This window comes from Harmonia axyridis, chromosome 1 (genome assembly GCF_914767665.1).
Source record: "Harmonia axyridis chromosome 1, icHarAxyr1.1, whole genome shotgun sequence".
NCBI classification, from domain to species: Eukaryota; Metazoa; Arthropoda; class Insecta; order Coleoptera; family Coccinellidae; genus Harmonia; species Harmonia axyridis.
Window position 1 is genome coordinate 13,965,734 of NC_059501.1, and position 27,067 is coordinate 13,992,800.

The window sequence follows — 27,067 nt, forward strand, 5'->3', positions numbered from 1 at the left end:
AAAGTTTCATTTAATGAAAGAAAAATCAAATGATTATTCGAAAGTAAATGAAAATTAATGAAGTAAGTGTTCGAAAAGTCCACCATTTTGTAAAATGCACTTTACGGTTCTGGAACCCATACTTCTTATACATTTGCTTGTTTGGTGTCCTTGAATACCTTCCAAAACATTCTCAATTTTCTCGCGAGGTATCACTATTGTTGTATTTGTCATTTGAATCGTTGAAACAAATTACAGAATCGAACTTTATTTTGAGATCATTACGATATAATTTTTGCAAGGCTTGGTATTCAAATTTAAAATCATTGTATTCGCGTCTCTTGACTATTTTATTACAAGCAGTTTTTTAAAAGTTTCATTCACTGGCCACAGTCCTCGATTTTTTTTCTGGGTTCGATTGAATTTGGGTCAGAACATTGATATCGTTAATAGACTTGTTTTTTCTTACATAAACACCATTAAATTTGGATAAGGGTCAAAATCACCTGAAAATCAACTTTGAATGAGATTGTATGATATATCGTTGAATTCAGCGTTAAAAGTTATTTCGAAAAATGTCATAAAATATGCAGGTCCGTATTGAAAAAAATGAGGTTGAGGGTGGCCCAGAGAGTACGAAACGTTGGATACGAAATCTGATTACGTCAAATTGAGGATAATTTACCGTCGAATAATAAATTCCTGTGACATTTTTTGATAATATTTGAAATAAAGTGGGAAAAAAAGAAAAATCAAAATGACATAATTTACTTTTCTTATGATATCTCGAAATCCGGCCCTGATAATCTCGATTTGTTTGAACTGCTTGATAATGCTTCTATGCATGCAACTTTTTCTCCATTTGACCGACCTTCTAACTCTTATGGTTTAAAAGTTACCAATACAATCCCATTGAAAAAGTGGCCACCCTGTATACGGAAAGTTTCGAGATCTGAAAATACTTCAGCGAGAAAGATAATTGTCTCAAACCTCAACATACAAATTTTTAGCACAAAATGATAATAAATTTTCCATAATCGTCTAATAGTCCATCGCGGTGAAACACCCTGTATGAATCAAATACTTGAAACATGAAAAATGAAATTCTTAAAAGTTTATAGGCTTTAAAATAGGAATCAACATTTGTTGATGGGCCATATATTCCAGCATCATAAGGTCCACGTTTTCTTTCAAATCATAAAAATGTTCGGAATGAAGTAGATTTTCAGGAAAACTCATTTACATTAAGAGGATACTTACACCCCAAGGCATTGAAAACACCAGCAGCATCTGGCCTGAGGTTCACAGCTGCACATAAAAAATTGAATGCAGAAGCTTGTTGGTGGATGGATAGATGTACCAAACCGAGATTGAAAAGAATTTTCCAATTCAACGGTGCCATCCATAAAGCCCTTTTCAGACAGCTCATAGACTGAAAAAGAGAGTCAATTAAGAAACAAAAAAGAATAAGTAGTACAGATGTTCAAATGGATTTTTGCTTCAATGCCCTTAATTCATTCTTACAATTCTGCCATTTCGTTTCCTATTATCACACATTTTCTTTCGATTCAGGTTGAAATATAATATTGGTTTGAACATTCGTGAAATTTTCACGTTGAATTGTAATTTGATCCAATCGAATGATCAGAAATTTAGACATAGTGAAAACTATATCCATAATACGGAAGGTACAAATAAAAAACAATTGCAAAATCAGAACTGAAAAAAGAACACATGTACGTATTTGAATAAAATTTACAGAGGTCAATTTTGTATTGATTGTTCAGCTTGCTTGAAAATTGTTTCATAAGTTACCATCTATATGCAACAAGAAACTCCTACAGACAACATTACTAAAGAAGAAAATCAGAAGACAGCTTCAAGAATCTGGTATAAATGATACAAGAATCAAGTTGTTTCAACTTCTACCTCAAGTATTATAGACCTTTTTTATTGTCTCACTTGTTCAAGACCTATTTTTATTTGAGGGAACTTTAATATGGGTTAAAATTTTGATTCGCATAAGTATCTCTTCATCATTTTATTTTGAGATTCAATTTCAATGTTACTTCTGAGGAAGTATCGAAAATCTCAAATGACAGAAGTGAATCCAACAAAAACAGGAGTCTGAAGACCAATACTTCTCTTGAAAAAATTTTTGGGCAGAATAACTCCAATTTTCGCTTCAAGTATAAAAAATTATCGTCTTTTTTAAACCTAGTTAATATTGAGGTAGAAAATAGGAAAATGATACAAAAATTGCTCTATTGGTAAATGAACATGTAGTGGGTGGGCCAACGTATTTATCGGTCATAAATTAATACGATTATGGATTGATATAATAATACTACTTTTCAATCAAAAGTGTCCTATTTGGACCACCCACTAAGTGTCCATTTACCAACAGGGCAATTTTTTAAACATTTTCTGCCAATCAATATTACCTAGGTGTTGAAACGACGATTCATTCTGATACTTTTATTTTGTAGAAATGAGTAAAAAGTATAGAAATAATCAGATTGACAGAAGGACACTGCTCTTGTTATAGAAAGCTAAATTTTTCTGTGCTCATCTACAGTTGAAACCATAGAAATATTGGGACGGTTAGATAAAAAAAAGGTTTTTGACCATTTTCTGTTATTTATTTTAATGCAAACTATACGATGTTATATATTTTTGAGATCAGGAAAAATTAAGCTTCCAAGAAATGGCACGGAAATCTTGTGTTCCCATTTATAAAAACATAACTTTGGGTCATAGCTTCATAATTAAAAACCCTTTTGAAAAGACTAGCACGCCACTGGGCTCTACGTAAAAAGTGCCTGTATAATGTTTTAATTTCAGAGCTCTATCATCAGTATTAGCGGAGATATAAATGTTTTTCAATATCGCCATTTTTCCAATTTTCGCTTATAACTCGAAAACAAAAGAAGGTGGCCAAAAATGAATACTACCCTTGTTAGTTTCCCAGGAAAAGTGATCGAGAATGAGGTATCAGATTTTGTCTATCTGTTGTTCAAAAGTTGTAGTGCTAAAAAATCGAAATTTGCCCACCCTGTACAGTTATTTATGTACACACTTCATGATGACCATCAAATTTAGACAAGCGAGCAAAAGCTTTTGACTTCTCGTCAGTTGTTTTTTTTTACTTGATTGCAGTATAAGAAGTTTTGTAAAGCCCGCCGTATATTGAATAAGAAACCCAGGTTAATAGAAACTGGATGAAGAAGTTACTTCTCTAATAACTTGATTACAGTCGGTTCGTCCAGGAGATTGGAAACCGTACTCCGAAGGTCGTTAGTTCGATCCTCTGGTCTGAAAAGAAATTTCCTCATAACGGATCGTCCAATTATTCGCTGTTGGTTGAAAAAAAAACAGTGCTATGCCTCGATTGCTGATGCAGTGAATGAAAGACAACGCAGAACACAACATGTTTCGAATAAAAACAACGAAAAAAACACCGAACAAAAACATTGAACATTTTTTTCAGACAAAATGTACCATGATCGAGGCAATAAATCTCAGTATTTCAAAGAAAAAAAAAAGTTTGAAACTGTGCGGGTGGAAAAGAGATAATTCGATGTTTATTTGGAGAATTTCCCTTGTTTGATTACTTACTGCGATGTGCTTCTGCAGGGAATGAAAACAGATTCCTATGTTATTCCATAATGCGACTGAGTCTGGACGAAACTGGATGGCCGTTTTATACTTCATGAGCGCCACATCGATTTCTCCATGACTCTGAAAAGGAATAAAATTTATAGTAGGGAATCATTTTTATATCTGAAGTTTTCCTGATTCTAGAATGATAATATTTCCGGGTTGACCTCCTGATGCATATTTTTCAAACGATAATATTCTAGAGCACCAGTGATGCCTTTGATGCCGTTATGTTCATAAACTTTGTTCGGTTTTGTGGTTATTTAAGGCTTTCCCTGAGCCACTTGCTTAGTGCTCTTGAAGCTCATTATTTTTGCTCTTATGCCCGCCACCCACAAAGCGTTTTTTCGAGCGTTTGGAGCAAGCGACCAAGTAGCTTGCGTCGAAATGGTAGCTAGTCTGCCATCCCTTGCTGCCGTCGAAACCTGCCACTCAAGAGGTTGTTTTATTGAGTATTCGGGTCGGATTTCAGATGATCACAGACAGCTGGCAATTTATCAGGTACCGTCAGAACTTCGTAGCGTACCAAATTCTTGTGCAAAATGAAAGAATTTTTGATAGGTTTCATCGAAATATTTAGGCATACAACCTGTCGATGGAAAATGGAAAGTTCAGCATACGCAAACAGGAATATCAAAAATAAAGCCTATGGGGAACTAGTGAATATTCCAAAGGAAAATTACAGAATGAAAGAGTAGATGTAAATTTCTATTTGGTCGATATCGTTTTCCATCGTTATTGACAAATCTTCCTCCACATTGAAATAAACATTCATTAATTTGTATTAAAATATACTCGTTTTCTTTGATATCAAAATGACAGCTCTTTTTGGAAAACCCCTTCAGTATAACAACTGATATTTTAGCTAATTTTATTTCAAATTAGCTGATAACATTAATAGTTTCCGACATATTTTTTGATACGACTTTTGGATTTTTCATTCGATACTTTTTGCTGAAGAAAAATATTATATGTAGACGTTATTCATAATTGTATAAATAATTAAAACTGTTAGAAATCATAAGATTAATTTATACATTATCCTAGATATTGCATATCAAATGAAGTAGAAAGTAGATCATATTCGAAACATCTCTACTTTACAAAATCTACTATTTACTGAAATAGTTTTATGCCATGAATTCGAAGCTTCTTTCAATCTTCTCGATTGCTTATATTATTTGCAATCATTTGAGAATTGCCTAGTGCTTGCCAACACCAATTATATTCTGAAAGTGTTTCGTAATCGCGAGCACTCCATGAACAAAGGAGGTCAGTGCTTTGGAGCCCTTAAGAGTGCTTAGTGCTCGAATCAGTTCACATCAATGCTAGGCACAGTTCTGATTGAGGGAATTTTATATTACGTTTTTAGGGTAAGTGTTCTAAATGAAATAATGTACCTTGTACCAAAAGTCTTCCAGCGGTCGATGAGTGATGAATAAATTACACTGATATTCTCTTTGTGTTAGATGTCAAACTAACATATAATTCAAAAAAGCTTCTTTGGATATCAATGATCATATATTCCGATGTAACGTCTCATCGAAAAAGGGGATGTTTATACAGGGTGCGCCAAAGAAACTTACTTATTTGCAAAGTCCATGAAAACAAAAATACATTTGAGAATACAATATCCCACTTTTTTCATTTACAGGGTGTAATAATTGCGACAAACATCAGGGAGTGGTTCTGCATGAAAAATAATTACAATTTTTTACATTGAATTTGGGACTCTGTACATTTGAAATAAACACACCTATGAAGGTCATGCCATTGTTACATCAATTTAGAAATGACGACCTATTTCACGAAAACTTCAAATCAAAAGTGTGCTTGCAACTATACTTCAGTGGAAAAGGTATTGGGTCTTATAGTTGCACAATATAATAAGGGGCGCTAGGTTGTTTCAATTCATATGAACTGATTTGCCCAAGGAATTCAATCAACTTAAATTGCCAAAATTAATTTTTATAAAAAAGAACTCATCAACTTGAAATTTCGAATGAATCAATAAAATTTTTATAGGTACAGAGTATAATTATGAAGATTGTTTTTCTCAACAATTAGATATTCGAATAACTTTGCACAAGTACAGTGCATCCCATTTTGGGTGAGACAGCCAGGTTTCTCGCTTGTTATTTAAGATAGAGCCTTGCGGTTTTCACGTTCCTGTCCTACTTTTTCGTGAAACTCAAGTTGGTTTAATCAGATTTTGCATAACCGTTTCCGTTCAAGAGATACAGGGTGATTTTGGAAATTGATACTTTTCGGACCCCTCCTTTATCTCCGAAGTTATTAGAAATAATGGTGAGGTAAAAACTACGTCTGAATCAGAATTCTGCGTAGAATCCAGTGGTGTACTCAATATTTCTTTTCGGGGTATGGTTTTGAAGATTCAACACAAACATATATTTTTTTTAATGGAACACCATGTATATCATTACTTCGTCGAATTCGTTATTTTTTTCCCTTCAAAATGATGTATGATACTATGTAGGTAGGATGTTCAGAAATGTTAAAAAAACACTAAAATATCAAATAATGATGATTTCGTGTTGATGGGCAATGGATTTCCCATATAAAAGAAGAATCAATAATAATAACAATAATTCATAGCGATGACAGCTAGATCAGATTGGTTTTTTTCCCTCCAATGCCTATTTAATAAAACAATGCTCCCAAATGCATAGTAGCCATAATAACAACAAGGATGTTTGTATCATCAATGACCTACTAGTTTTAAAAATCGAAAGTAATAATCTTCTTATTGAAACATAGAAAATTCATGGCCCATTTACAAAAAAATCATCATTATTTGATGTTTTAGTATTTTTTTAACATTTCTGAACATCCTACCTACATAGTATCATACATGATTTTGAAGGGAAAAAAATAACGAATTCAACGAAGTAATGATATACATGGTGTTCCATTAAAAAAAATATAGGTTTGTGTTGAATCTTCAAAACCATACCCCGAAAAGAAATATTGAGTACGCCACTGGATTCTACGCAGAATTCTGATTCAGACGTAGTTTTTACCTCACCATTATTTCTAATAACTTCGGAGATAAAGGAGGTGTCCGAAAAGTATCAATTTCCAAAATCACCCTGTATCTCTTGAACGGAAACAGTTATGCAAAATATGATTAGACCAACTTGAGTTTCACGAAAAAGTAGGAGAGGAACGTGAAAACCGCAAGGCTCTATCTTAAATAACAAGCGAGAAACCTGGCAGTCTCACCCAAAATGGGATGCACTGTACAGGGTGGGCAAATTTCGATGTTTTAGCACTACAACTTTTGAACCAGAGGAGATAGACAAAATCTGATACCCACTTCTCGATCTCTTTTTCTGAGAAACTAAAAAGGGTAGTTTTCGTTTTTGGCCACCTTCTTTTGTTTTCGAGTTATAAGCGAAAATTGGAAAAATGGCGAAATCGAAAAACAGTTATATCTCCGCTAATACTCATGATAGAGCTCTGAAATTAAAACATTATTCAGGCACTTTTTTACGTAGAATCCAGTGGCGTGCTCGTATTTTCGAAAGGGTTTTTAATTACGAAGCTATGACCCAAAGTTATGTTTTTTTAAATGGGAACACTAGATTTTTGTGCCATTTTCTGAAAGCTTAATTTTTCCTGATTTCAAAAATATATAACATCGAATGATTCGTATCAAAATGAATAACAGAAAATGGTCAAAAACCTTTTTTTCCTTAAGAGTCTCAATATTTCTATGGTTTCAACTGTTGATGAGCCTTCCTATAACAAGAGCAGTGTCCTTCCGTCAATCTGATTATTTCTATGCTTTTCACTTATTTCTACAAAATTCGAATCTATATTTATTTTATCCAAATAGTTTCGAAAAGATAAACGAACTTGGAAAAAGGTTCCTAGGTTGCTTGAACACAGTTTCCAATATTCATCTATTGAAATATCGAGAAGAGGTGACGACTGTGCATTGTGCAATTGTTGTCATTATTAGGTGAAATATTATTTCTTGTTTGTCCCTTCGTAATTAAAATGTTGAGTTCAATCAGATATGCATTGTTTCATCTGCTGTTTAAAATGGATTGGTACTTGTGCGTATTGATTCTGGAGACCTATGTAAATAATCTCCTGATACATGCATCTCATTACAACTCTTTCGATTGAAAAATTCGATCTTGTGGTTTCTCCGTTATTTCCAAATCAATTTTTAGACAAAAAATTTATAAAACATATCTAGATTCGAATTTTGTAGAAATAAGTGAAAAGCATAGAAATAATCAGATTGACGGAAGGACACCGCTCTTGTTATAGAAAGCTCAATTTTTCTGTGTTCATCAACAGTTGAAACCATAGAAATATTGAGACTCTTAGGTGAAAAGAGGTTTTTGGCCATTTTCTATTATTTATATTAATTCGAATCATACGATGTTTTATATTTTTGAAATCAGGAAAAATTAAGCTTTCAGAAAATGGCACAAAAATCTAGTGTACCCATTTAAAAAACATAACTTTGGGTCATAGCTTCGTAATTAAAAACCCTTTCGAAAATACGAGCACGCCACTGGATTCTACGTAAAAAAGTGCCTGAATAATGTTTTAATTTCAGAGCTCTATCATGAGTATTAGCGGAGATATAACTGTTTTTCGATTTCGCCATTTTTCCAATTTTCGCTTATAACTCGAAAACAAAAGAAGGTGGCCAAAAACGAAAACTACCCTTTTTAGTTTCTCAGAAAAAGAGATCGAGAAGTGGGTATCAGATTTTGTCTATCTCCTCTGGTTCAAAAGTTGTAGTGCTAAAACATCGAAATTTGCCCACCCTGTACATTCTTTAGTATGTTTATGTTTAGTATCATTCACATTTATACCAACATACCTACAGTTTTATACTCGTAGTTATTGAAATTAAATGTTATTGAAGTTGACGTGAAACCCCAATATAGAATATACTTTTTATTATTTATCCATAAACCAACTATTCATGAAAGAATAAAAATTTAATTGTGTATCCAATATATCATGTAAACCACTTAGGAAACAGAATGGTCTCGCGCGCATCCGTTTCCTAATGGATTTGATCCCCTTGTTGCAGTAGCCCTAAAGGAAACGGAAAAAAGTCACCGGGGAGAACGTAGATTTGACTGCCTCACTCTTTCGACATTTTCCTGAAATCTGGTGGTCCGCTGATGTCCATTTCTGGGTTCTGCTACACTCCTGAAACTACTGAATCGAATTACGGCCAGGAACGAATCTGTGAGGAGGAATATCAAAGCAAGCGCGGAAGCGTAGCAACAAGTGAGCGACTGATCCCAATGGGCACACGTACGTTGATTCGACGTTGTTTCGTTGAAATTAACGTTACAGGTTGAATTTTCAACGTTGTCTTTTTGGTTTCAATATTTAACGAGTTTCGTGCATCATGCAAGTCCTTACGCCATTAGTAATATTGATGTGAATGGTATTATATTCATCGAACAGATTTTAAATTTTCGCTTCATATGGAATACTATTGTTTTGTCCTATCACTGATGTTATTAGCTTTTTTTTTACCGCCGATAGCGTAGATATAAAATCTTTTAAGCATCGTTATTGCAATGTTGTAGGCTTAACGTCAAGTTTTACTGATCTTATTGAATCACTTAATCGTACCTATAGTTCATCACTCAAATAAAGTTATCACTTTGTTTTGATGTCAGTAAATAAAAAACTTACCTTCAAACATCGTTTTAAGAGTTACAAGATTTTGCGACGTCGCCAATAGGCCAACGAATCTATAGAAAAAGCGCCGTCTGCATGAAATATACTGAACAAAAACATTGCCACATGCGCTCATCGTCTTCCATGCGATCATTAACGAGACAACATGCGTGTCTATAGAAAACAATTTTAGCCATTTCTTTCATTTAATGCAAGGCCGGCGTTAGACATGAAACACTGAAACGACCGTTTCAGGCGCCTCTACTTGAGGAGCGGCAATTCGGCCCAGTTTGCTGACCGCCTTTTCATATTTTCCGAAATGAAAATCTCCAAACTGCCTTTACCAAGCGATTGTTCTCCCAATTAGTTTCCGAATCAATACTGAAACTTTGCATGCCCTACCGCCCTTTGTATCTTGTGTTGTGATAGATAATCATTCTTCGATCATACGCAGTGTCATGAGGAAGTTGTATTTTTTATACTTGTGATATACTATGCAAATTTCGATATTTCGACTTAGGTTTATGTATTCTTTGTGTTTTGATGTTTTATTTTATTAAAAAATCTTCGAAGCAGATGGTGCAATATTACATATTAATACATTTCTATATTCTTCATTCACTAGAATTCAATTTTGTTTGCAAGATACTTCATCGGAAGAAAAAACTTCTGTATTGTCATTGGAGCAGGTGCTTTTGTTATGAGGAAGGTAATGTTTTTTTTTTGCAAAAATTACTCGTACCGGTACTGGGATATTCTCAACATCAACTTAAGAACTTAACTTAAAAAGATCTTCGAATACACCTGAGTTCAGCCGTTAAGTCTTAAGTTTATATTCACATCTTGAACCGTGAGGTATAGGTACCTATATTCATCAATAATTGAACGTTCTCAGATCGAATGCACCGAAAATTATATCGACCTGGAAATGCAAAATCAATTACCAAAATTAAAATTAATATGATCAAGACATGAAATGGTGTTTGACGTTGTTCTGGTGAGCCACAGTACAGTGTTGCCTTGCCCAAATTCCAATTAAGAGTTAGAAATTGGCTTCAACTTAGTAGTTTCACTCAAGCTATTGGAATTGAAATCCTTGCATATAATTATACAATGAGGTTTGAATAATATTTTGTTCGAACCAGTGGCGTATCGCGAAGTTTCTCAATCCGATACACGGTTTTCCTTGAAAAAAATTAAAACCATCTCCCTGCATGATTTCTCGGAAAAACGCAAAAAAATTCTCAAACGCATGCGCACAAAACCTAATTTGAAATTTACTGTTCCCTCATTGCGTAGAACACTGGATGATTTTCGTCGCGATGATGATATTGTTGTATAAAAAGAATGAATTTTTTTTTATGAAACAATTGAAAAGTATATTTTCTTGATAATTATGTATTTGTTTTTTGAGTCAATAAATAAATAGGTATACCTATAATATGTGAGGAAATAAAACATATTAACATAATTATTCATTTGAACTGTCGTTGAAATATCATTCGTAAACTCAACCTGAATCTATGATTGATCATAGAATGAAACGCTTTTCTCCCGCATTTTGCTGGTTCAGCGCTATCCAGCGCATTCTGGCTTTCATGATCCGCATATTGAGGCATCGCATATTGCAGCACAAGAGCAGTAGGCAGAAAACGACTCGTGTGGAATGCAGCTGTAATCCGAGGAATCGTACAGTTCTCTGAGATCTTTGAAACTCAATAGAAGCTCACAAAATGACCCACAGGGTGACAAGGGGCATTTTGGGTATTGGTGTTTTAGGCACGACTCTTGTGGAAGAAACACACCGGACATACAAGTGCAAGTTGAAGTTGCTAGCCGACGGAAAAGCTTTATTCTTCAGCTGTCATGGTGAAATATGATTGAAAGAGCTCAAACAAGAATGAAAGACGAATTGATTGAGGAAGTGCATGCTTATCCATTCCTGTTTTACTTAATTTTTTTCAATTATTAGTGAATGTTCCATTCAGAAAGCGATACTAGAATTGAAAGAAAAGAAAAATTCAATTTTATTTCGTCTTGTAGAAAAGACGGGAGAGGACCCGGCAGGAGGAGAATTTCGTGGCTCAGAAATTTGAGACGACGAAGGAAACCATGACATAGTGGAAGTATCTGCTGAAATGACTGCTGAATCAGCGAGGAAATTAAAAAATAGAAAAGCTCCTGGATTGGATGATATCCCAAATGAACTCATAAAGTATGGCGAAGTCGGTCTTTTGGAAGAACTCACAAGACTTTATAATAAAATCTTAACGACTGGAAAGATACCAAGTAGCTGGAAGAAAAGTATCACCATTCCGATATACAAAAGGGGCGACAAAAGAGTTCCAGAAAATTATAGAGGTATAACATTGCTCAGTTCAGTGATGAAACTCTTCACAAAAATCTTAGAAACTATAATCTACACATACATAAACATATCAGAGGAACAGCAGGGGTTCAGGAGGAACAGGTCAACATTGGATTCCATCTTCATACTGAGGCAAATCACGGAAAAGTCAATAGAATACGGAAAACCCGCTTTCCTCTGCTTTATAGATCTCACCAAGGCTTTCGACAATGTAAGACTCAAGGATGTCATGAAAATTCTAAAGGATAAACAACTACCGACACCTATATTGAAGATTGTGAAACAACTCAACACTGATACCTCTACACATATATCTGTAAACCAACATCTAACCGAAGAAATTCGAACTCCTACGGGTATAAGACAGGGAGATTCATTAAGCCCCTTACTCTTCAATATCATAATGGACCAAATAATACATCGCGTCAAGAATTGTGGAATGGGATATAGACTAAGCACAGGGGCTATAAAGATCGTTTGCTACGCCGATGATGCGGTGATCTTGGCTGAATGTGAGGATGACCTACAGAGACTGTTATATTCGTTCTTCCTAGAAGCATGCAACTTCAACATGCAAATATCAATCACAAAAACAAAATCAATGGTCATAAGCAAAGAGCCAAAACGATGCAAACTTGTCATTGCAGACCATCCTATAGAACAAGTTATGTCGTTCAGTTATCTTGGCGTGGAGATATCCTCGAACCAAGATAGAACACACGAGGTTCGTAAACAGGCAGATAAAGCATGCAGGGTTGCCGGTGCACTTCGCGACGTCATATTCAACAACAAACATATGAGTAAACATTCGAAAGCCAGGATCTACAAAACTTGTGTTCGACCCATCATGACGTACGGCATAGAAACTCGAGCAGACAACAAGAGGACAAAATCCATCCTAAGAACGACGGAAATGAAGATACTGAGAACCATATCTGGATAAACGCTGAGAGATAGGAAGAGGAACACAGCCATCCGAGAGGAATGCCGGACTCAGGACATAGCTAAATGGGGAAGAAAACGACGACGATATTGGAACGACCACGTCAGTAGAATGGACGCAGGCAGAATTGCTAGGATAGCCCGAGACGGAATCCCACGTACCAGAAGACCAGTCGGCAGACCCCCTAAGCGCTGGAAAGACTCCTGGATATCTACATCCACCGAGGACTAAAGTGGAATATACAAGCCCTAGGCTTAAATTAAGAAGAAGAAGAAGAAGAAATTTGAGAGCCTGGTTCTCAAAAACAACAATTGGGCTGTTTCGTGCAGCAGTGTATAAGGTCACAATAGCCAGAATGGTCTCCAATATCCGATAACGGATTGGCACTATCAAGAAAAGAAAAGACGGATACATAGCTCCACTTTGATTTGATAGGGATTAACATCAATTGAAAACCAAATCAACTGATTAACGTATAAATAGGTGTTTCAAGTTCGACTGCCTATTAGACGTCCTGTCAGTTTGACTTCCATTGTGACAAAAATTACTGAGAGGGTCATTTGCTTTTTTGCTTTCAAACAAAATGATACCGGATTGTCAACACGGTTTTGTCCCTGACCACTGGGTGACAACGTGACTCTTGGAATTCCAAGATGTATGGACATCGACTCGAATAAACCCCCTGATCTACCTACTGTATTCGGATTTCTTGAGAACGTTCCTTGTAAGTATTCCTCCTATCAAGATCCCCCGATGCGGATTTTTGTCGAAGCGTGCTCCTCTAAGATACAGGAGGATTTGGATCGCATATCTAAGTGGTTTCGTAAATGGCTCCTTCCCTTGAATGTAGAGAAGGGGTAGAAACAATCCCCTCCGATGCGATTACATTTATGATGCTCTACTCGGGACCGTCGAACAACAAAGTGACCTAGGAATGATTGTGACGTCGGATTTATCTTGGTCGGCCTACATGGATGGGGTTGTAGCTAAAGCTAGAAATATTTTTTATTTGATATTGGCTTTTCCTGGAGTTCGCCGGTCAGGCTTGGGCCCCACTTTGATGGGTGAACATGATCGTTATGAGGAGAATTAGGCCTCTCTGTACGGTCTCCATTCCATTCCTTTTCGGAACGCCGAGAACGAGGCAGTCTGATTTTCAACTAGAGCGCTGCATAGCTATCATGGGGCAATGTTGTCTGCGCTCCTGATTTAAATGGTTGACTGTTGATTTTTATAACGAGAGTTCAGAGCTTGAATGTGTATCATTTATATAATTTTCCTACAATTGCTATGAAAAGTAGCGTATTCTTCACAGCTTACTCAATTTCAAAACTTTGTATTGCTCATACTGTGGGAAATTTTATTCCCCACGGCACTTTGCCCACATCTCCCTCGGTAGACCAATGAAATTGGGTTTTTGAGTCGTTTCTATGGAAATGCAATAAATTAGCACATACTGCCAACGAAGGTCATTTTGATTTGAATCAAGTCAATTACTTGAATTATTGAAATTTGTGCAGTTGTAGGAAAAGTATAATGTGCAACATGTGGAGAAAGTTCTTTTCTCGCTCGTGTGTTTGCAGTACTCGCCTTTTAGGCTGGTGCCACAAACTTCCACACTCGCGAGAAAAGTTGGACTTTCCCTACTTGTTACACAATATACTATTATGTATTATTATACATAGGAATACAACTTAGCTTTCGCCATTTTTTTCCCGAAATTATAGGCTTTATTAAAACTGGTTATACATTTATGATTCAAAGTATTGTCCATCACTGACCACTACTTTCTCCTATATTTCGGGCAACGAATGAAAAAAGACCGAAGGAGCAACGTCTGGAGAATAAAGCGGGTAGGGTAGGACTTCTCATTTGAACGTTTTCAAGTAGGTCTTGACCACTTTCGCAACATGGGGTCTAGCATCGCCATGCTGTAAAATCACTGTATCATGTCTCCGTTGTATTGCGGCAGTTTGTTCTTCAATTCTCGGCATAAACGCATTAATTGCGTTCGATAACTATCGCCTGTGATTGTTTCAGTCGGTTTCAACAACTTATATTACACTGCGCCGAGCTGGTCCCATCAAGTAATGAGTTTGTTCATTTGCGATTTTCTGCTTTGATATGACGAAATCTGCTGCCTTGCTGGTCTCCGACGTCAATATCACCGATCTTGAAGCGTTACTCTCGGTTTGTTTTACGTGATAGCGGGCTCATCGAATGCTCTCGAATACCAATGGTGAGGCCGCTATTAGTGAAAGAACGTGCCGAGAGAGGTTCAAGAACGGAGATTTCGACGTCGAAGACCAGAATGGTCGCAGATTTCGTCAAATCAAAGCAGAAAATCGCAAATGACGGGAATTTGGCTAGTGAGCTAACATGTTTAATCGAAAATAACTTTATGATGCAGACACAAATCGACTAATATTTCGATGGCGTTATGTTTACTAATACCTAAGCTCATTTTATGACATCTCCGATCTATTTATTTCGACTACAATTTACCGCTATAGCCATCTATTGCAAAACAGCGGAAGGAATATTGTACACCTAATAATTTCTATGTTGCGTTCATTATATCAGCAGAAAAATCGCAAAGTTGAAAATATAATAAAGCAAAAATACTGGGGCCCTTGTTTTTGCTCTTTCTCACTTACTGCGACACTGGATTGCATTAATTAAGTTAACCCAAAAAATATGAATGTCGGCAGTATAGGTGATCTATTCAATTGGTTATTATGAAAACGAAATTCACACCCATAAAAGATTTCGCATTGGTTCTCTATCAGTAGTTTCTCCAAATTGATTTTATTCATTGAAATCTATGTTTTGTTTGTTGAAGCCGCAGAAATAAGCAGCTAATTTGAATCCAGATATTCTCATAAGGTTTAAATAAATTTTTTTCAAACATGTTTCATTCAATCTATACCGAAGTAGAATACCTTGCAAAGAGAAGGTGCTATTTGAAAAATCTCAAAATTCAACACCCTGTATCTTGAGAACAGAGCGTTTGCCGAACCATGTTCATTGGACCTTTTTTCATCGAGATCTGTCATTTCCGTTTCAACTTCAATTTGAGCACACCTGAATAGTGTTATGTATACGTGTAAATCAACTGTTCTTGGAACTCTCTTCACCTTTGTTGTATTGTCAGATTCAACAATTCATCCTGCTTCCGCGTTTTGTTTTTTCAACGATATTCCAAGAAGTTTCTGGATATCCTGCTTCTACGTTTTCACTTCTCAACGATATTCCAAGAATTTTCTGGATCTCCATTGTTGATAACTTCCTTCTCATCCGGAAAATTGGCCGTAAAAACAGTATCCGGGGCCTGTATGGTCTTATTCTGTCTAATTGCATCCACGATTTTTTCAGAATTCGCTTCATTAAATGGAATCGACAGGTTTTTTTTTGGATTTGATGAATTGCATGATATTGTCTATGGATTCTTTCGTAATTGTGATCTTTCAATTGTGTTCCTGGAATTTGGTGACAATTTCCGAGGTTTGGCAACATCGCTCTTATTTGCTCGTTTCATTTAATCGCCTTTTAACAGTAAAAAGTGATCACATTGCTTCCCTTGCCTTTTATATAATATAATCTGATATATGAAGAGGAATTATAGTAGTTAACAAACCATTATGGAATTTTTTAGTGTTATTTCAACGCTTTCGAAAACAACTCGAAAAGGTAAATTAAAATATCGACAAACCACGTAACATACCTGTGTCACATATCCAATGCCCAAAAGGGCTTTGGAGCAATAAGGATTGAAGGCAAGTGCATCACTGAATCTTTCAAAGGCATATTGGTCTTCACCCATTCGAAGATGAAGGAATCCTGCTTCACACATCATATCCACGCTGTCTGGACAAAACCTGAAATATTCCAATAACCATTTGAAACGTCATGGGTTCAAAGTTGTAATTTTTATGTTATTACTGGAAGAATTATCAAAATATGCTATCTCAGAAGATAGACACATTCCATATAGTGAAAAATTCCAGGTGTTCTGACGTCATTTTCATTGGGTTTGAAATGTTATATTTTTGTGGTTTTGACAAGTATGCAATTATTCCGGTCTCCAATTTTTCAATAAAGAAATAATGTCTGGCTGCTCTGATATCTTCGAGTAAAGTGGAAAAAAGTTTGCATTGTTCGTGCTCTCATATTGATGTTAGTTGATAGATGATTCATACTAGTCGGGATTTTTATGACATGTTCTCTCTCTCATGTTATTATTTATTTCATTTTATTGCATCAGTTTGAATTTTATCAAGTAGTGTGAAATTCCGAATGGTGTTCAATTTTTTTAAAAATTTCATGTTTTATATCAAAAATTTCTTGATGCCTTGAAAAGGAACAGTTCTGTTCCGAAACGTTGGCTTAAGAGGGGTTTATACCGTTTCAGCGATCAGTTCAAGAATTAGTACGCTTTATTTTGAGCTAGAGACCATCGATTTATATGAGGTTTTCACTATTATTCATTTTAAATAGTTCGTCATTGCAGAAAGTCCTTATTTTCCAATTTTTTTGAAACAGAAATAAAAATTTTGTGAATTTTTCATTGAAAATTCATGATATAACTTTTCAAAGAGACATTCATTTTTTTTATGAATTTTCACATAAAAATGTTATACAAAATGTTTTGTCAAACGCTGAAAATGCGTTTTTACTGAAATTTAAAATGAAAACGTAAAGACGTGTTTTTAATCCTTGCATGTGGTAGGAAAAGACGGTTTATTAGAGGAACGTATGAGATTGCTTCACTCATCCTGAAATGTGGTGAAATCTCAAAAACGGTAATGAGAGGAGAAATTGAACTTTGGCAGATCACGAGAATGACAAATGGTATAAACCCCTCCTAAAGGAGTTCCTGGAGGAAAAATATATGGTCCTATTTCTGACATTTGCCTTTTATTGTTGTTACCGTTAAGAAGCTAACAATCATTTCCCGTTTATGGGATATTATTGGAATGATATTCTATCAGACCATCTAGCCCAAACAAAAATTTCTTAGGTTGGAGAGAAATTTCCTGGAACATGGAAAGGTGAAATAGCAGATTTCTTGAAATCAAGAGCATGAAAATAACATTCTAGGATATTTACAAGCTTATCCACGTATGTCCCTTAGATCAGCTTCTGCTGGTTCAAGAATTTCTTAGACTTCTATGCAGAGCTTTCTTTTCAGCGACAAATTATATTTTGTTATAATAACATAATATTTTGATGGCCAAAAAACGATTGTTTAATTCCGTTAACCATCAAAATATAATGCTCTCAAATTTAATTTCAGACATCAATAAATTTCTCTAATACAATTTTTTTTCTGTATTTCTGTAGCCTAATGGATATATTCATTAGGCTACAGAAATTAAAACCAGGAGATTATTCACCCGGAAATGAATTTTGTGAAGGATTTTTAATGAGGCTCCAATTGCAATTCACAATTAATGTGTTCTGTTGACTAATCGACAATCGGGAAAAACACCACGCACTACATCAAAGGGAAAATGGCTTTTGATGAATTTGCTTGATTCCAAAAAAATGAGCGGTGGAAGTTAATTCATTTACAGATTTTTGTGGGATATCAACAACAATTGCAATTCATATATCAATAGGGGGGATATACCCCCCCTCAAAGAGAAATATCCATGAAAAGTCACAACGCTCAATAATTCAATCGTGCAAAAATTGAATAAACGAATTCATCAACCAGCGGTTATATCAAAGGGCTCGATCTAATCCGGCTGTCGTCGACACAATCATTATTTACTTACAAGCTATAAATGTCATAAATTGGTGATAAAAAATCGCGTGAAAATTAATGAGATCCTGGAGTAAAAACTCTCAATTACTCCAATTCAATCGACGGCCCCCCTGATAGTAATTTCCCAAATTTTTTAGAACCCGAAAGAAATAAATAATATCATATTATATCTAAGTATCTATTAGTCGCAAAGAATCGCTTTGTCGGCACTTTGGATTCCCTGACTTACTGCGTTAACATTTTCATTCACAAAGGTGAAGTAGGTTTAATATATTCTTTTGATTAGTTTGAGTTGGATGACGTGAAATTGTTCCACTTATTATATTCTCTATCATATTCCGTGTTCAACTTTTAATGTGCGTTGTCTGATCCCAAAATTAATCATAATCTTATTATGAGTAAAAAAACTTCTTTGTAGAACTTCATTAAAAGAAGGGAAATTGCTACAGGGAAATATTCAATTTTTTCGCGTTTAAAGTCGAAAGCTGACATTTCGATAAGTGAAATCAACGGCGTAGCAATGGTGTCGATTCATAAGGAGTTGCCTATTTCCGCGAAAATGGAATTATTGATGAACTTGCAAAAAGATCTAAGCCACCAGATTTTGTCTGTATATCCGAAAAACCATTTTTTTTCATAACTCTCTTATCCCCGCTCAAGGCTTATGTCTGGGTATGCCACTGAAAGAACTGTCAACTGGCAGATATACTGAAAGATTGGGCATTCTAGATGAAACCACAGTATAGGAACTATACTGTGATGAAACGTGCAGACGGGTAAGAATATAAAGGAAGTACTGTAGAGAACTCTTACAGAAGAAGTTTAATAAAGAATTCAACTGAAAAATAAATCCATTTGGAGATATGATGTTTTGAAATGCAGGAACTGATCGTGCGTCTGAAAGAAAGAAATTACAAGAACCAAAATTATTTCAAGTTTCTATGGAAATACACCAGACAGTTTATAAAAAAAAATTTACCAAATTGTGATGTGGCATTCGAGGTGGAATCGGGATATCGTGAAAATGAAGCAGCCTTTTGCTTAATTGACTATTTTAAAAGTATATTCCAAAAGAAGTTTCAGAATTTGCACCTATTCCAACACGAATGCGAAATTCGAAAACGAGCGACGATGGAGTTGCCTTCTGCAACGAGTATCACACGATATTTTTTCAATTTCAGTCAAGTTTTATGAAATATTCTCGAAACTGAATGAAAAATTTAGATTATATATCCTAGTGATTTTTTTATTGTATATTGGCAGTTGGTGTGGATGTTACGAAAATTGACAGATAACGGAATTCGAATATGGATCGTTCGTTTCGAATTGATAAATAATTTACAATTGCGCTTTTAATTCGTGAATTATGTCTGACGAAATCGATTTTACCCCACCAGAATTGAGAGAAATTGCAAATCATGTTGGAAATATTTCCACTTTATCCAAATTATATTATATTGACAATTATTGACGTTTGTTGAAATTTGATAGGATCGGCAGTAAGTATAGACCACCACAAAACGAAAAATACAACTGAAAACGATGCTGTAATAAGTTCATTAGAGCACTGTTTTTAGAACTGTAACGAACTCATTACGATACTGAAATAGAGAAAAATATTTTCGACAATAACGGTCAAAATACGGGACTTGTCGAGTACAATCACATATTTTTAAAGACAGCATACAACAATTGATTCTGAAGTGTTGACAGTGAATTAAGATTTTCAAGTTCAGAGCCCAGTACAAATATTGTAAAAATTGTTGAGCAAAAGAACTTCAAGAATCAAAACTAATCGTCTCTTTTTAACATCTACTATTTATTGGCAAAAAACAAAAATCCTTTTGAATTGTTGAGAAAATAATCTTCCTAAATATTATCAGATAATTTTTTATTTTCATCACTCAAACTCGTTTATTTGAGGCAAAATTATTTCAACCAAATCACTCGTCCTAACGGACTCGTGATTTTATCAATCGATTTGTTTTCATATTTTTGTCAAATAAACAAGTTTTCGTGGAAACAAAAAATTTATAGATTGAATTCGAAGCACTCATGGTATTTTTTTTTAATAATTTTCATTTAGTCGATTGTCATTAAAAAACATTAACCATAACATTTGCGTATTCAGAAATTCATAATCCGAGGAAATGTTACCGCTCAAATTGAAACAGCGGAGGTTCAAACTTTCTCCAATTAAAACTTCTGTTAACTCGGAGAATAAATAAAAAATATCACTGAAGTTTAATCAGATGTCCAAAAATGAATCAAGGTCGAGAAAAAAAGAAGGTGAATTCTTATATTATATTCTGTCCTGAGATTTTTCATTGAGGGTTTCATTGAAATAAATGAGAGTAACTTTCGTGAATTCCAATTAACAATTGGTAAGAAAAAAGTAATTAATTCGAAACTGATTGGAATTCGCTCTTGTTATCCCTTAACTGGTGACACTCAAATAAGTAACGTTATTGGTGAGTCTATGAGAGTTCACCATTCCGTAAGAGTGTTCTGGCAAAGAACAAATTTTCTTAGGGATCAAAATCAAAGTATAAATGATTCAATGATATAATATTGAAATATTCTCCTATTCCATAAAATTGTTCGAAAAAAATCAAAAAAAATTATTCGAGTAAATCAAAAATTTTCAACAAAAAAGGAGTAATACACAATTATTGATATAAAAATATAACGGAGTTGTAGGGAGTTGTAAGTTCCATAAAAAAACAAACAATTTATGTGAAAAAAAAAATACTACAGAGGCCTACAATTTCGCTTTCGCCGTTTTTTTCCGAAATTTGAGGCTTTATTGTGAAAAACTGGTTATACATTTATGGTTCAAAGTATTGTCCATCACTGGCCTCTACTTTCTCCTATCTTTCGGAGAGCGTACAAGTCCAGCTTTGAAAACACTGGTCATCTATTGAAGCGATCCACTACTCGATAAAATTTGTCACTTCTTCATAACAGCTGGTCAGCCAGGCCGTGTGCCTTTAATCGAAACAAGTGATGGTCCGAGGGAGCAACCTTTGGAGAATACAGTAGGTGGGGTAGGACTTCCCATTTCAACTTTTCCAAAGATGTCTTGACCACTTTCGCAACATGGGGTCGAGCATTGCGATAAAGTGATGCTGTATCATCCCTTTATCATGTCTATCGTTATATTTTGGCCGTTTGTCATTCAACGCTCGGCTCATTGATTGCGTTCGATAACGATCGCCTGTGATTGTTCAAGTCGGTTTTAACAACTCATAATACACTACGCCGAGCTGGTCCCACCAAATTCTGAGCATGACCTTGAAACCGTGGATATCCCAATGATTGTCTGCGTTTTGAGTTATCATCATTTCCATGACTTTCAGCTGTTTTGAAATGGCTTGTTGCTTTACTCCCAATGATGCATTCAATTCTGCATCTTCGAAAACCTTCTCTCCTCCACCACAATGCTGATGTTCGACGTCAAAATCACCGTTCTTGAAGCATTGAGACCACTCTCGGCACGTTCTTTCACTAATAGTGACCTAACCATAGAAATTTGAGAGCATTCGATGGGACGCAATCTCAAATTTCTTTATATTAAAGCAGAAAATTTAAGCCTCCTCCAAATGACGAGAATGTGACTCGTAAGCTGTCATGTTCAATCGAGATATTCAGAAGAGGAAAAATGTATTTCAGAGGCTATTAATTCAATTTCAGCTAATGTAATATGTAATTCAGAACAGTACTGAATGTGAGGTACTAGTACAATATGCAACCCAGGTTCAACATATACAGGGTGAGTCTTTGACTTGTACATATATTTTAACCGAAGATTCTTGGGGTCAAAAGAAACACTTTTTTCATTTACCATTTTTTCCGATTCGGCCCTGTTAAAAAGATATAGCCATTTTAAATTTTCATAATGAGCTAATTCACCCCTGGTAACCGGAACACTGAAGTTTTCGCAAGTATAAGATATACAATTTGAACCTTGGAAATAAGCTATTAAATTGAAAAAACCATCATAAACTCACTTTTAACATTCCATTTGTTGAACAAAGTAGTATTTTTAATACAATAAATGAGTTATCCCAATTTCACTGACGATAAAAATTAAATATTTTTTTCTTGATTTTCTATTTCATTTTCGATAATCATAACGAATTGAGCTCGCTACCACCCATATTAGCTTAGCTCTGATATTCATAATTCATATCCATTCATTTATTATATCGCATTTATAATATATCGTTGTTTATTTGATTTCGAACTAGAATTGCAATTTAACCTTACATTCTCAAATAAATAATATTCATCTGTGACAGTTCTAACACAGACTATATATACTAGTAGTCTGTGGTTTTAAGTTTGAACCTCAAATTTCGAGTGTTGCAAATTTAAACACAACAGTTCGAATTATCTATGTTCTAACTTCTAACCTAAAATCTAAAATATTCATTTAAAGTTTACACTGTTATTGTCTTATGATATTTGATAATATTATATTTGCATAAAATGAAAATCATCGAAGATTTGAAGAAACCCAACAGAATATTGAAGTTCCATACATATTTTCAAGAAATTTAAAAACAATTTCCAAAATAATGGTGTGGATACAAAATAAATAAGTATGCATTCTGATAGAGAGTAATTCCTTTATGAAATGAAGCATTTGATTTGTGCCAACTATCTCATGAAAATAATGATCTGCATCAATATTTTTGAAGCCATTAGTGTGAAAATATGGAAATGAAGTTTTATGGCTCTGTAATCAATGGAAAATGTTAGTCTCCACTTGTTATGAAATTTGTTCTATAATATGTACCTGCATTATAGCCAACTCTACTTGATTCATCTTGATTTCGCCATTGAAAATAAATGAGAAGTAATTAATATAAATATCCACAATTGAATATCCTGTTTCTTTCAACTCACCTATTTGTTTTCATATTAAAACAATTATGGCACTCTTGGAAGTATGTCAATCATATGCTTTAGGATGAATTTATGGAGTAGCAAAAGAATAAAAGTATTTAATCTCAATCACATGAAAATTTGTCTAGTATGTACTTAGTGGTATGTTTCGATGTGAGTTTGAATGACCACAAGAAGAATACAGTATTGATCGATGGCAGTCTTTAGTGTGATATTGATTGTTGTCATTAAAATGGGACTATTTTGTGAAAACTTTTTTAAACATGGGCTTTATGGTAAATCTGGACTTTTCAAAATAGAATGTTGATTTTAATGAAGTATCTTATTATCTGAGCTGTGTCAAAGCTCAATAATTTGTAATCAAATAGAAGAGTTGAGGTGAGCTTATTCAAATAACTTCATTTTCAAACTAAGTTGGCTAGTACTTCAATTCTAAAATCTGAGACATGACATCATAGTAAATATTCATTTCTGTGGTTTTTTTTTCCACAACAGAACAGAGTTGCATTTAGCCAAAGTACCCAATTTTTTGAATTTCACAGATAATTTTTTTTTTTTAAGATCAAGTTACTCGAAAACGGCGCTTTGTACGAGAAAATATGAGGAATACTTTTATTTTTCAAATTAGCCAAATATTCTTCAATGAATGTTCAAATTAATTTTAAGAGTTGGGTTCTTAGATTTTCTGGTATTTTTATGTGATGTAATGTTCATAATGAAGAAACTGAAAGATGTGTAGGGAATCTTGTGTTCGGAGAAGATGTATCACATCAAGGAAAAGCTATATTCCAAAAATCATTTCCTTCAATAGAACCATTTACCAGATATAGCCGAAAATCACATTTTTTTATCGATTTTCAACAGCCTGTATCTTAGTAACCGGGCCGAATCGGAAAAAACTATAAAGGAAAAAAGTGTTTCTTTTGACCTCAGGAATCTTCGGTTAAAATATATGTACAAGTCAAAGACTCACCCTGTATAAGGCTATTAATTTTATCAATTCTGAAATACATCTAGCCAACTAAGAATGACAATTTCGTATTTCTGAATTGCGATATCAAGATATACTAATGTATATTTTCATTTCAATTTATATTTTCTCCAATTCTGTGGTTATTCCGTTCATTCTTCCACATCTTGTAGAACAAAATCGTGCGAGAATATATCAGAAACGCACAGTTTTCATGGTTATATTTTATTATTCTATGTTGGTACTCCGAACTTTCCGCCACGGCTTTATCTGTCAATTCATCAATTTGCCTTAAAGAAATCAGTTCTGCCAACCAACATTTTTCAATGCAAAAATCACTAAATTATATTTATGGAAATATTTCATTAATTTCAATGAAAATGCAATTAATTAGAGATAATAATGTATAATACTCGTACAGAAGACTCATTCTACCACTCGTTCATTCCATAACTCGCCACTTCGTGGCTCGTTTTTGAATTTTGAACTCGTGGAAGAATACCAATGCCTTCTGCACTTGTATTATAAATAACTATTCTGAAATCAATACTACTATTCTGAAATATCCGAATATAAAGTTTTTTTCCTGAATTTTAAATTCCCTATTCTCATACCAACTTGGTGTAAAATTCACTTCATAAATTCTCTTGTGAATTGTTTCTTAACAATTATTGGTTTGGTTAATTAAACAAGGTACATTCACATTCACTTTTCATCTTGTGGTATTGTAAGGAGAAAATAATTGAAATAGTTGAGGAACTTGCTTAGCATGGCATCCTTTATATCTTGTCTTCGATTTTTCAGGCTAGAGAAATTAATGGGGGGCTGAAATTGATATATGAATTTCGAAAGGATCGTAGTAGCAATTTACAACTAATTATACTATGGCCTGTTTTCTTTTTTTGGAAATTAAAGGGGGATCGAATTGGTTCTGTGATGAATCGCTTGTTCATATTATTGTCGATTTGAACATACTGGATATAAATATGTATTTGAATGCGATTAAATTGAAGAAGCATCATACATTCCAAATTAATTTCACGGCATTCAGACAATTTTTCAGTTCTGAAAAAGTAGGTAACTCCCCGAGCGGGACTCGAACCCGCAACCGCCGAACAAGTTATTCGGAATGCCTTGAAATTAATTCAATATGTTAATACACTGACGTAACACCATTATTTACCTATTTTTCATTTTTTTATTCATTGGATTAATTTTTTGTATTTTTGATGAATTGGATAATAGGTATATATGGTGATTCAACGCGATGGCCTATCAGACGTTCATAAAAAAATAATCATAATTTTGTGCTGAAAATTTGCTTGTTGGGGTTTCAGACAATGATCTTTCTCCCTAAAATCAGATCTCTACAACTTTCGGTTATAGCGAAAACAGACAACTGCTTCCTTATTTTAAATGGCACACCCAGTATATTAATGCATCACTAGATGAATTTTTTTATGACAATTTCAGCAATATGCCACACCTGGGGTATAAACTCAACGGTTCATGGGTAAATGGGATTCTTATGGAAAATGGTGGTGACAAGGTCTCACATTTTTTTGAATATTTCTCCAGAAAAGGTTTTTTTCGCACAAACCTTTCTCATGTTCGATTCTGCAAATACGTAGGATTATAAGACTGTTTGCAGTTTGGACCAAAAATGTGCAGGGTGTTTATTAGAAGATCATGGATTTGGACAATTCAAATTCATCAAAACTCAAGATTTTCAAATTAGAACCTATATTTTTTCTTATTTCAGTCAATTCTACGTATAAAAAGAGGAGGGCCATCTAATAGACCATCGCGGTGGATCCTCTGTATAAGAAAGAAGGAAACAATAGATTATAGTGTAAAATTCACGTTACTTTTTCATCTATTATGTTTTTATAATCTAATAAGTAGGTATCATAAATCCTAGAATAGTTCATCCACTCCTTTTCTTGAATTGACTATCTTACTCTAAAGAAGAAATGAAGCTCTGTTGAAATATTTTATTTCAATTGAATTCAACACTAACAGGAAAGGCCAGACAGATGACCTACATGACTTGGATATGGGGGTTGCTGCCTGGCAACGTGTTGGAAACTTTATTGCAGCTATGTGCGTTCTTTGATTGAATATGCTGGACCGGTCTGGTGCGCTCCTCTCAGCATAGGAGGACTTTCACACCCATTGGGACTACTGAATCTGCAAACCTTTGGGGATCAACGAGATAGAGGTGATTTTATATTGACTTATCGTACTCTCTGATCAGACACAACTCCGTGGCCATGCCTTCAAACTGGCGAGAAGTTCAAGACCACACTGCGTCAAAAGTTCTTAACAAAATAGTTTCGACAGATAGCATAGGTTGCCACATAGTGCTGTCGGTGGAAATTAGGTAAATTCCTTCAAAAACCGACTGGACCTGTTCATTCGAAGCCAGAATTGCCTCTAAATTTTTAACTAAGAGACTATGTGCGGGTTTCATCATTATTGATAATAGTTTATGAACTTCACTTTATTTTGAAATTATGGGTAACCCCTATTCTTTTCGTTTTTTAATAATAATAAACATCGCTAAAATTCTTGGACCCACTTATGTTTGTCGAAATGAAACACTACTAATATAAGTCACGAAGTGTATTACAAAGTACATTTTATTAGTTTTTCTACTCCCCCTACAGAAAATGACAAAATTTGTACAACTCGCCAACTATGTAATTATCTATTTAAGCAGTGTGCAACGTGAAACTGTGCGATTAACACCGTAAACACATAGTACGATCAACAACC

At 34.5% G+C, this 27,067-nt stretch overlaps 1 protein-coding gene across 1 annotated transcript in view; it reads right to left on the reverse strand.

Annotated features, from left to right (window-relative positions):
• The window catches only part of LOC123670722 (Bardet-Biedl syndrome 4 protein), a 356,940-nt gene that overhangs the window by 20,362 nt on the left and 309,511 nt on the right, over window positions 1-27,067 (reverse strand). The window contains exons 6-8 of the mRNA XM_045604252.1: window positions 16,363-16,516; window positions 3,598-3,720; window positions 1,240-1,411 (exon numbers count right to left, since the gene is read on the reverse strand). Coding sequence (XP_045460208.1) covers window positions 1,240-1,411; window positions 3,598-3,720; window positions 16,363-16,516 — 449 coding nt within the window. The remainder of the gene's footprint in view (window positions 1-1,239; window positions 1,412-3,597; window positions 3,721-16,362; window positions 16,517-27,067) is intronic.